The 12,335-nt window shown below is 37.4% G+C and overlaps 1 protein-coding gene and 1 long non-coding RNA gene across 14 annotated transcripts in view; one reads left to right on the forward strand and one right to left on the reverse strand.

Annotated features, from left to right (window-relative positions):
• Positions 1-2,590: 2,590 nt before the first annotated feature.
• The window catches only part of PCLO (piccolo presynaptic cytomatrix protein), a 434,071-nt gene continuing 424,326 nt past the window's right edge, over positions 2,591-12,335 (reverse strand). For all 12 annotated transcript variants that reach the window (XM_065049216.1, XM_065049212.1, XM_065049210.1 and 9 more), the window contains one exon: positions 2,591-7,716. In XM_065049216.1, the coding sequence (XP_064905288.1) occupies positions 7,576-7,716 (141 nt within the window). In that variant the 3' untranslated portion in view covers positions 2,591-7,575. The remainder of the gene's footprint in view (positions 7,717-12,335) is intronic.
• The window catches only part of LOC135578238 (uncharacterized), a 56,552-nt gene continuing 55,256 nt past the window's right edge, over positions 11,040-12,335 (forward strand). Inside the window, exon 1 of one of the 2 annotated variants that reach the window (XR_010469633.1) lies at positions 11,040-11,275. This is a non-coding gene — a long non-coding RNA (uncharacterized LOC135578238). The remainder of the gene's footprint in view (positions 11,276-12,335) is intronic. The other variant, XR_010469635.1, reaches the window with a different exon arrangement.

The raw sequence follows: 12,335 nt of genomic DNA on the forward strand, positions 1-12,335 counted from the left end.
ATTCAAAACCCACCTGGACACCTTCCTGTGTAACCTCATCTAGGTGTTCCTGCTCCAGCAGGGCATTGGACTGGATGATCTTTCAAGGTCCTTTCCAATCCCTGACATTCTGTGATTCTGTGATTCTTTTATCAGACCTTTAGTGTCCAAGTCCTTGACTGCAAAGAGTAATACTATTTTAGCTATACTGAAACAGATAAATCATCCATCTATCCCTATGTCCTTAGTTTTTTCCCCAGTCTTAAGTGACAGACTGAAATTTGTGGAACTTGGCACCCTTGTAAAGCATGGATGGAAAAGGTGCACTGTGCTTTTTCTGCATCAGCTCTTAGGAAAATCACACAGAAAAAGGAAGGATTAAGGAGTTTTCCATTCCCATGTATGGCAGATAAGAAAATAATGAAGATATTTACTGTGATGTTCTTGCTACAATCTCTTGGAGTTTGGCCTCCCTAAGGAAACAGGAGAGTAAAGAATTCACAGAATTTGTGTAGGTTGGACACCATTTTGCAGGTTGACATAGTTGGGGAGCAGCAAATTCTGCTAGACCTCAAGGGCTTAGTGGTACCTGGGAAGAAAACCCTCATGGAGATCACCCAAAGCACGTAAGGATTCATGGTTAGGACAATATGCCTGGAGACCCATGTTACTGGAGACAGTTTTAACAAGTTAAAAGTAAAAGTTCCTATGTTCAGACATGCTTGGGTTATTACAGTAAGAGAAACCAAAGTGTGTTGAGTTGATAAATCTGTAAAATCTATAAGAAGACAGAGCCTGAGAGCAAAGTCCTGGAGGAGTAGTGAAGAGAGGGCAGAATAGAGAAGCAGGTGTCCCTCATATGTGACTGCATTGGAAGAGACAGGAGCAACTTAGACCTATTTTGATTTTTCAAGTAATAATAAAAAACTGTAGTCTGTAGCTATTCAAGCAGTTCTAGCAGCAGTACCTGTGAAATGTAGCTGTGGTGCTGGACGATGCTGGGCAGGGGGACAGTGCAGCCTCTCAGTTGCAGCAATTTTAAGCCTGTGGCTCTTCTCACGCTGAATTTAGTGACCATTTGGTGTTTGATTTCGGTATGTGAGAATGGAGGGATCCATCCTCAGAGTCAGAGTGCCAGGCTGAATCTCTGTGCATATTTTCAGAGACTTCTCTCGATCACAGGATTAATTTCAGCCTATATTTTAAAAACATTCTTTGAACTGTCCAGTTCCCAGTTTCATATCCTATATCATGTATAGCTGCTAGATTAAAACCCACATTATCACTTCTGAGAAGTATTTAATATATACTCTGCACTTTGCTGAGTGCTTTAACCGAGTAAACACACATTTTTGTTAAGCATTGTTAATTATTTAAAGAAAGGTATTTTATTAATTCATTCTCTGTCTGTGTGTGAAAGCATACTGGGATTTTCTTTCTATAAGCTAGTTTCCAGCAGCTAGATTCAGATAAACCTATAGCTTCCACAGCAGCTAATTCCAGGCAGCTTTCTGTCCAGAAATTATTTCTATGCATTTCCAGAGTGCCACCATGCTGGGCAGGAGCTGCCTGACCAAAATAAAAAGGAGGCTGAGAAATGCAGCTAACTATTTCATTAGGGAGAGGTATCAGAGAGACGTAACCTAAATGTAAATCTTTGTGATTAAGACAAGTACTGGGAAAACTGGAGTTTTTCTTCTGATGGACATTAAGTAGATATGAGCCTCTGTCACTGCTGTAGTAAGTAGGCTAACATTAAAAAGAGCACCTCTTTTCTTGAGGTACCCTCCTATGACGTTGTCTGTTTCTCAGCATGTTACTTTTTGAGAAAAGGACATCAAGGGAGAGAAAACATTCCACACTGTGTGCTCTTTGTGCCAGACTCAAGCATCAAATTATCTTACTTGAGAAGCATTATTTTTTATTATTTGTATCAAAGAGGGAAACTATGGAAATATAAAAATTTAGGTCTAGATGTGGCTCAGAATTGCAAGCTCTATGCGAAAACGTCATGGATGTTCTACAAGTCAGGTAAAATTCAGTAACATAAAAATCACTGCTGAGAGAAACTGATTTCTAGTTTATAAAAAGGGCTAAAAGACATTGTCCCTGGTAACTTTCTTTCTAGCGGAAAAAAGAGCCAGAAAATCCCTTTAGGGATTTAGCATTTTTCAGATGCTTTCTTACTCTGCTTTTGTCAGCAACTTAAAAGGTACAGAGTGGATACTTGAAAGGGTACATTTAGGCCACGTTTTCAATTCAACTTTTCTTCACAGTGAAGAGACAAAACTCTGTACACTCCTAAACTCTGATGATGTGTATGTATTTATTTGTTGTCTATACAGGATGCCAGAGATTCATCTGTGCGAAGATATCAACAAGCTGCATGTGGATTCTGGTTCTGACTTGTTTGAAGAAAGGTTTTGATGAACTAATAATCCCTTATTTCAAATTGAAATGTGGAACATTAGTGATACCATGGGAGGTGAGCTAATGCTGAAACAGGACAGATGACTATTGGCAGTGTGCACAGTATTACAATAAAACCAACAAATAGGAAATTTGAACCAGCAAAATAGATTTTTACGTTAATTAGGGAAAAGAAATCAGATGAAATATTTTAAATATTTATTTGTCAGACTGGGATACAGCCTTTATACAGCACAATTTGCATAAGTTCTCAAGATACATCCTGTATACAATCACAAAACCATGACATGGATTTATACATAAAGTGAAAACTGAGACAGATTTACAAGCATTTTTATACAATTCTCATACTGCTTTTGTTTCAGTTTTTACAACTTTTAGAACAAGTTTGTATTTTTTTTTCCTGATGAATCTGGAAGCAAAATGAAAATTAAAAGAAATTCAAACCAAAAGGAATATCAACGAACCACCACCTATGCATGCAACATTCACTGTGGAAACATTACATTTCTCCAAGGACTAAACTTTTTTGTGGTTTTGTGGGGTTTTTTGTGGGTTTGGATGTTTTAAAATATTGAGTGTGCTGTACACGTTGTCCGTAGCATGACAGCACACACGCTAGTCAGCCATTGTTGAGCACCTGAGCACATCACTGAACATCTATAAGATACAATCAAATAAGGTCACATTCACATGCTTAGATGTCAGATGGAGTTAATAATTCAAATCAAGTTTCTTTTACAAAAATGTATACTTATTTACAGGGTAACAAATTAAGAAAACAGTTTTTGCTCAAATCATCTATTTTGAGTTATGGATATCTATATATATATTATAACTTTTGTGTTCATGAATATATTTGCTTATTAATCTTTTCAAAATAATAGAACATATAGAAAACATTAAAATGCTTTTTATGATTTAAAGAGAGAGTATCCGGATTCGCTTATTCCTTCTATTTTCCTTCTAAAGGCAACATGTATTCATAAAGAGCAATGGATCCTACATGCCAGGTGTACTGAAAATTCACAAGGCATGTAGGACTAGGTTTTAAATATTAATATAATGTAGGTGGATACTTACACTGAATTTCCTCTCTGTTTCATTTCCTTTGTAAGTTACACTCACACAAATGCAAATTTTCTCTGTTATTCACATAGGTATGTACATATCTAGATATATACTCAAATAATGGAATCTGGGACATTCAACATCGTAGCAATGAAAATAAAGTACTTAAAAATAGTGTCACTTATGATTTAAATAATAATTTAAAAAAATACTATTATCTTTATGATATCTCCATGAAACTAAATCCTAATTAAATAATCTCTATTGGGCACACACTAGCTTACAATATAGTAGATGTCTTCTTTTTCTTCATCATCATCCTCAAAGTAAGAATCAATATCAGCTGGTTACCAGCTACCATATCCCACAGCCTAACCATGCGAACACCCAGCATCCAGAAAAATAACTCAAATATTTCCTAGGTCTTGATTTAAAACCAATTTGAGTCAACAGATTGTTTGTTGTTGACTTCGGTTGTTTGGGATTGGGGTTTTGTTTCTTCCACACAGGATCCATGTAATGTAAAAACATGGGTAATAATAAAGAAGCAGCACTCATTGCCCCTGGATACTATCCCTTTAAAGTTTAATGATAAAGAACTAGCTCAACATTCATCATAGAAACTCTCATGTCTATTTTTAATCTGAAAAAAAAAAGTGGCTGCTTGCTGCTCATTTTATGCATAATAATAACTATAATAGTGATAATGTTAGAAATCCCTGTCATTTTTAAACACAAACACTGTGCTTTTGCTCATTTTTCAACTTGTTTCCACTATACAAGGCCTTGAACAAAGAAGCAGCTTCAGTCTCTGTTGACTCAGCAGATTTAGGAATAAAAACAGTTAAAATGCCTCTGCTATTGCCTCCCTGCAATAAGCATCTTCAAAGCAATCGTAGAAATGTGTCAACTCATTAATCAATCAATCAGAAATGATAAAAACTGTTGCCACATCTGAGCACTTTTGGCCAGATAAAAGAAACAAAAATTAATGAGAAAAAAGTGAAAAAAATATACTGAGATATATACAAAAAAGTAAAAAAATACTAGTAGTCCTTGTCCGAATATTTTTTAAAAAACATTGTCACAAGTGAGTTTTTCCTGACTTCATTCACAAAACAAGAAAATGTAAAAAGAAAACAAAAATGCATTCAAACATGAATCTGTGTTGCATAGAGTGATTCCAGTACAACCTAGAAATTTGGTCAAAAAAAGGAACTTGGCACACTTTGGAAGCATCCTCTGACTTCTGCATGATGCTGCCTTGGAAAAGAGAGAGCACGTGGGCCCAGGTCTCTCACTAGCCCATTCTGGGTGACACCAAAGGAGCCCTGTCCTTGCTGCAGCTGGCCAAGGCAGTGCTGCCTTCCTGACAAATTCTACTCTTTGAATTTCATAATGGGAGTTTGCAACTTACATTTCAACATGCAGAAACATTTCGCGTGATGTTCAGAGAATCAAAGATGCTTGAATTAAACCAGTTGCCGACAGCTGATATACCCTGCAAAGGTAGCTGTTCCATAGAGCCGTAGCTATACCACTCAACACAACTATTTTATAAAAATATTGGCCACATTTGTATGTGTGTGAGAGCAAAACACCCTTGTCCGCTTTTGCAATTAAGAGTGATGATTACATGCTTCCCTGTAAAGCAGCCGAATAGTGCTTGCTCCTGCTGGAAATCTCCATAGCAACTACCATCATGAATTGCTGTCTTTATAATAAATCTTAGCAAGAACAAAATTACCAGCAGTTTGCACAAAATTGCACACCTCATGGCTTGCACTTCACACAGTAATTGAAACGGGACATTTTTTTTGTTGTTGTTTTTGTTTTGTTTTGTTTTTTTAAAAAAAAAGAACACACACTGTAGCCACCAGGAATGCAAAATAACCCACCAAAAGAGCAACACATACGTCAAATATATCCACACAGGATTTTTTGGTTCAATCGGGGATCTTTTTCTTTGAATTATTTATCTTCTTATAAAAACATATACAACATCAAAACATATAGGATGTTTACAATAACTCCAGAGGACTGCTTTGAAAATATATGAGAGGTAGGGCATACATATACTGGTGAAAGCATAAAATTCAACATTAAAGCACACATCCTACTTACACTGTCAGTGATGTTGTGTTTTTAAGATAGCTAATAAGATTTTGGTAAGATTGCTCTGCTTGTAAGTGAAGCAGGCTACCAGCAGGTTATTGACAACGGGAGTTGCCTTGGTGTGCATAGCATTAATTTCTTCTGTGTGTTTCTTCTCATATTCTTTTACTACACTGTTATTTTAAGCTGACAAAGGTAATTGAAATCTGTATGTGGGCAGTGTCATCAGATTAATTGATGAAGTTTTTTTCATGGTTAGTCCAGCTTCTGAAGAAGCTGGGCCTTATTTTTCCTTTTTTAAAAGCATATATTATTTTCCAGAATATTCTCAGTTGGTCTTGCACAACCTGTTGAAGAGTACTACATATATTCAGAAAGTATAAGAAGAAATAAATTAAATAGTTCGTGAAAAGTCCTTATCAGGCAAGAAAATTAAATGTCTGATGTGCAAAAGTTTGGTCATTTTCTTTTTAAATATGCAGAGGTTATGAGGTAATACTTCAAGGGAAACTACTTTTTAATGAAGCTTATTAAACAACTTCTGAGTAACAGTAACAGGGGCATTAGTACCCTATTTATTCATTTGGTGGCGTCTCTTTTATTTTATTTTATTTTATTTTTTTTTAAGAAACTTCTATATTTTTAGGAATAGGAGAAAAAGCTCTCCCTTCTTCTTCAAAAATGGCATGACGGAAAATACAACTAGCCTAAACCATCCCAGACAGAAGTTTCTCCCCAAAGTGAGCTGACTCCTCTGTTTCAAGTCCCTGAAAGTGGAACTTTAAACATGGAAGTGCTGACACAGTCTTAAATGTTGCAAGTTACCTTCCTACTATGTTCTTTCCTGACTGAGGAGCCATGCTGTTGAGTGAATTATACTCAGACATTCACCTGAGAGAGCAAGGGGATATTCTCAATTGTCTATAATGGAACAGCATTCAGGCAGTAACTGCCCTGCAATCCCTTCCCCTTAGATTTCAAGTGTTAGCATGGTGGGTCTACTGCTCCGAAGCGCACACGATATAGCCTAGAATTTATTGTCTCTGTACAGTTTCAGAATAAGACTGCCTGCTGAAAAATGGAAGGACTAGTCAAAATGATCGTATTAGTCCCAGTGCTTAAGTCTCTTAAATTCCAAACTTTTTTTAATACTGCTGATTCAAAGGGTAGTGTGAAGTACAGTGTCACTGACATTGAAACAGCATTTTTTCTTCCTGATGTAGTGCAGTTTACATCCTGTCCTTTGTCTTTAAAACCACATCCCAAATTATAGACCATTGATATACTTTTATCCATTACATTCTAGGACAGTGGTTTATATTAATAGTTAACACACAGAAATAAATCAAACAATTAGATCTGATTCTCCACAGCATAGTTTCTGAAGGAAAAAAAAAAAGAAGGAAAAAGTAATATAAAATAACATTACCACTCTTGCAAACATCTTGCACTTTGTGTCAAGTGGCATAATCTCACTACAGCAAATTATCAGAGATCCTAAGGTGCAGAGGAACAAGTTTTGCACTCCTGATAAGTGAGATTTGGAAAGTCAGTCACCTTAGGTGCTTTTGCATAAAATGATCTCCTTCTTGTTGCACAGAAAACCAGACTGCTCTTTCCATCACACTAGCTCCAGCTGCAGCCAAATTCTGCATTAACACCTGCCTTCCAGCCTTCATTACTTCCTTCACAGTTACTCTCTTCACAAAGAGTCCAACAATACAGAGCTCTCGCATCAGTCTTCATTTCAAACACCTTCATTTGAATTTCTGGGCCCAGGTTTTCTTTTACTTTGCTGTCTTTTGCAGCAAAACAAGTGTACTAGCCCTCATTTAAGTGTGCTATGTAGCCCAGAGACTGCTCTTTTCTACTTTGTATTCTGAAAGACTAGCTAAACACAATGATATCAAACTATACTCTTGGAGTGATGCTGTTTATAGCAGACTCTGCAGGTTTTGTGCCCTAAGCAGACAGCTCTGCTCAGTGTGTTTGTGTGGAGCTGACCAACAGTTTGTGCCAGTTTACTATTCTTTTCCTTAGATCCACTTTGTCAAGCCAGATATAAGCTTCCCCAATCAGTGTCTTTTTCATAAACTTCCCTCCATTGGAGACAAGAAGAATCTGGGAAAATATAATAATAATAATAAACATCATCATCATCAATGTGCATATAAATATACAGCATTTGTTAGCAAACATGAAAGATTCAGAAATGTTGAGCTCTGATGCAGTCCATGCAGCAAAGAAACAGTGACCACTACACTTATATAGAGTCACCTTCCCAATAAAGCCCTGTAAATATTGGACCTTCCTCTTCTTTTATTATCATGGGATGTAGCAACAAGAAGATTACAATCTTGAACTTCAGCAAGCAATTTGTTCACCTCCTGGTTACCAAAGACGAACACAGGGTCAAATTTTAAGTTACAGACTAAAGCTTTATGCAGTAAGTCCGAGGGCACCCTGCATACAGGTTGTAACTTGAGAGCAGAATAGTGTGTGAGAAAATGAAGTTCTCATTTCTGACCTCAGTAAGTGGTAGTCTAACCTAAAATGTAGCATTGGTCTGGAATGTCACTCCTGCTATACCTCTGTTGAGAACCACAGTATTTTGTCTGGTTTTATGGCTCTTGCTTGCCCAGCTGTGGAGGGCAGGAAGGGCAAGGAACTGTTGCGGCACCTACGTAAGCTGTGCGGGCTGGATGTTCAAGACTCTCCCTGATACATCATACAGGCATGTTTTCCGGATAAGCAGACTCATGCCATGCAAGCAGTAGCCTTCTCTGGAGGACTTGATTCATTCTCTGGATATATAGGTTCATTCTATGTGTTTCTGGGAGAAATACATTTGATGTTATATATACTTCAGGGGGTGAGTTATAATTACAGTTGGATAAATTCTAGCATGACTTTATTATTCAGTAACTGACTTAACAAGCTCAATGCTTCTTTGTTTGTTTGTTTGCTTTTGTTTATTTGTTTGTTTGTTTGTTTTTACCACTTCTTAGATTTTTCAAAAATAAAAAGAACTCATGAAAAATTGCAGTTCAATTATAGGATTAGCAGCAAGTTTCTAATATTCACAGTCACTGAGCAGACCTCTGGCAATGAGCAAGGGAGGTAACTGATAACAGTAGGAGGCTGTCACCCTCTGTATGAACCAGCAGGAGAGAAAACAGGGCATTTTGTTGCTTGGTTTCACAGATCTAGGCTAACAGAAGAATAGCAGGATTCAGGGATTTTGTGCTTCACTGAGATGCTGGAAGAGACCATACGGCAGTAGACGTGTAAAAGAATTGTATAAGAACTAGAGTTTCTAGTAATCAAGAACTTCAGCTTTTTAAAAATTTTTCCATTCTGATTTGGGAAACAAAGTAAAAAATGCAAACATCGTTTTTTTAAAAATTATTATTGTACTTTTAAATGTGTGCGAGGGTGAGAAATTTGCAAATGTTTTCCTGGATGAGCTTCCCAGTTCCCTGTCCATTTTTGCTATCAATTGGCACAGCTTAGATACCTACATGCCTGTTGGTCAACAGGTGTGAGGAAGGAAGACCAAATGATCCTTAGGCACTGATCTATTAGGGAATGCCACTTCACTCATCAGAAAGTTCAGCCTTGGGGAAAATAGGAAGTCTCTTTCTACTGGCAGTGGCTTCTAGGTCACTTGCTTCAGTGAATCCTGAAGAAATTGACAGCCTAGAGGCTGGCAAGCCAAACAAAACATCTGTGAGAAACATTATTCTGGATTTTTCTGATTACCTTAACGTAGGACATTATGTGTTTCTAATTGCAGCAAGCCATCCAGCCTGAAGCCAGCTAGGGAATGAGGCAAACGAGCCGGGATCTTAGTGCTTTCCAGAAGGGTCCCAGGTGGGTTGCCAAGGAACAGGGAAATCAGGCAAGCCAGCAAGCAAGCTGCCAGGGGCAAGTGCCAGTCTGAAACCTGTCAGAATGTTTTTTGCAAAATGTTTTAATTCTGATACATCAACAGTTTTGTGACAGAAAAATTTTTAACAGAAATCTTCCGTCACTTCTGTCCTTGATCCTTCTCTTCACTTCTGCCAGCTGGATCCCTAGTATCTGTCCTCTCTAGCTTGTCTGTCTCTCAGCCTTGTGTCTTCTCTGCTTCAGGTTTCAAATTCCAGCCTTGTTATCCTGAATCTGTTCATGTCAGTTCCTTATTCTTAGGGTTTTTTTCCCCCATTCCCAATACTCTTGATGAGATGATTATACATTCTCTTCTCTTCTCTTCTCTTCTCTTCTCTTCTCTTCTCTTCTCTTCTCTTCTCTTCTCTTCTCTTCTCTTCTCTTCTCTTCTCTTCTCTTCTCTTCTCTTCTCTTCTCTTCTCTTCTCTTCTCTTCTCTTCTCTTCTCTTCTCTTCTCTTCTCTTCTCTCCTCTCCTCTCCTCTCCTCTCCTCTCCTCTCCTCTCCTCTCCTCTCCTCTCCTCTCCTCTCCTCTCCTCTCCTCTCCTCTCCTCTCCTCTCCTCTCCTCTCCTCTCCTCTCCTCTCCTCTCCTCTCCTCTCCTCTCCTCTCCTCTCCTCTCCTCTCCTCTCCTCTCCTCTCCTCTCCTCTCCTCTCCTCTCCTCTCCTCTCCTCTCCTCTCCTCTCCTCTCCTCTCCTCTCCTCTTATTTTCCTTTCTTTTTTTCTTTTCCTTGATATCCCATATTTCCGTATTTATGGCTAATATTCACAGATCTTGCTGTTGATTTTTAGAGTGCAGACCCTTGTCCTAATTTCTTCCTCTATTTGTTTCAATATCTCTTTACAATATATTTTCTGTGACTAAAATGTTTGACATGTCTTACTCCCTCTCACTGATCTTATTACTCCTCCTCAGTTTCCTAGTTCCATGTTTATTTTTTACATTCTGGTTTTATTTCTTTCCTTTCGCCCTCAAATCTCTTTTGACAATGTCCATCTCTTTGCCCCTGAATGTTCACCACTCTGAAATTCAGCATTCAAATCAGCCAACTTTATTTACAGTAGGAATGGACTGATTGATAGGTATGAAGAGCATGGAAAAACAGATGTACTGAGTCAAATCAAATCAATCTTTCCAGGCTAATATTCTGCTTCCAAAAGTGTATAGGACAGTGATTAAGACAGAATATAAGAACAGGACAATCATGTAACAATACTTCACCAAAATATCTACTGTAAACTGTGGAGCCTTGGCTTCTTTACTCACAAGTTGTATGTTTATATTTAACAAGCTATGAGATATTTTACTCTTTAATTTGTCCAATCATTTTCTCCAGTTACTTTTTCCATTAAAACATTTAGCACCACAATATCTCATAGCAATAGAGTTTATAGGTCAAACTCCGAGTTGCATCAAGAAGAAACACATTTTTGTTGTTTTAAACTTGTTCCTTGCTACTTTTGCAGGTTTATTCTCGTGGGTTTGGTGTGCAGCATCAGTACATATCACAGAGTTTCTGAGGATTTTTTGTGAAATCTCAGGCTGACTGTTCCTATGACTACCTCTCTCACTGTCTCCCTCCGTAACAACTTGATGGCTTATTTTCCCATAGGAATCTGTGGCTTTTTCTTTATTGGTCTACTAATTCCTTCTGATTTCCTCTTCAAAACACTGCTGGAAGCAAAGTTTTTACAGGAATTTTAGCTGCTAAACTTCAGCAAGACTTTATTGACCACTCTGGATTTTCCAAGGTAAGATAACATCTTAAATAATCTTTTAGCGAATCAACAAGAATGTTAGGATGCCTTAACACAGGGGAAAGAGTGTCTATTTTTGTTGGGTTTGTTTTGTAAGCAACATCCATTTTGTCTTTAATTTTAATGATACAACCAATAAGCCTAGCACAAGCACTTAGGTAATCCAGTATAGCTTTAGTCATCAGAATGTAGCTGACTTGTTTACATCGGTCTTCCAGATTTAAAGGCACATTAAGTCGATGCTGGTATGCCCAACAATTCCTCCCACTGCCTTTTAAGATTAACATGCAGATATCCTCGGAATTGTCCATCCCTTTCTACTAACTAGTGGAAGCCTGAATATGTAGCTTATATTAGTTATCTACTCAAGTGAAAGTAAAGGAAGGTAGTCAAAATGATTCCTACCTGTCCGAAAAAGCATATCTGACCAAATGTCTTAACAACTGAAACCCATGAGAAGAATGATTTCTGAACCAGTTCCATACATCATTTGATGTGCCATAGGCTGAAAATACCATCACCTGCTTTACAAATGTACACAGAGAATATTTGACTTGGCATAGTCAATGATTCTGCAATGCCTGAGATTATCACTGTTGTGTCTAATTCTAGGCACACAACTTTTAAAGAAGCTGAAGAACTGGAGAGAATGCTAAAATGATTAGGCATTTAGGTAACAGGAGATATCAAAGAAACTTGGTTTACTTAGCCTGGAAAAATAGAGAGGAAAGATATGATAACAACCTCTCAGTGTGCATTTTTTTTTTAAGAAAGTAGATCAGCTTTTGTCTCTGATTTGTCAGGATACTTAAGGATAAATAAATTTTAAAATGTAGCATATTTAAGTTAGATTTTACACTAAACTTTCTGAGTATATAGAAAAGTATTTTTGGAAGGCATGCATAACTTCCTTCTCTAGAGGATTTTAAGAACATACTAAGACTCAAACATTCAGGCCTGGTCTACAAATATCCTTCCTTGATGTGGGGTGATAGATTAAACCATCTTTTAAAATGTCCTCTAGCCCAATATTTCCATTTTTATGTAGCTGTGT

Source organism: Columba livia, chromosome 1, assembly GCF_036013475.1.
Source record: "Columba livia isolate bColLiv1 breed racing homer chromosome 1, bColLiv1.pat.W.v2, whole genome shotgun sequence".
Taxonomy (NCBI): domain Eukaryota; kingdom Metazoa; phylum Chordata; class Aves; order Columbiformes; family Columbidae; genus Columba; species Columba livia.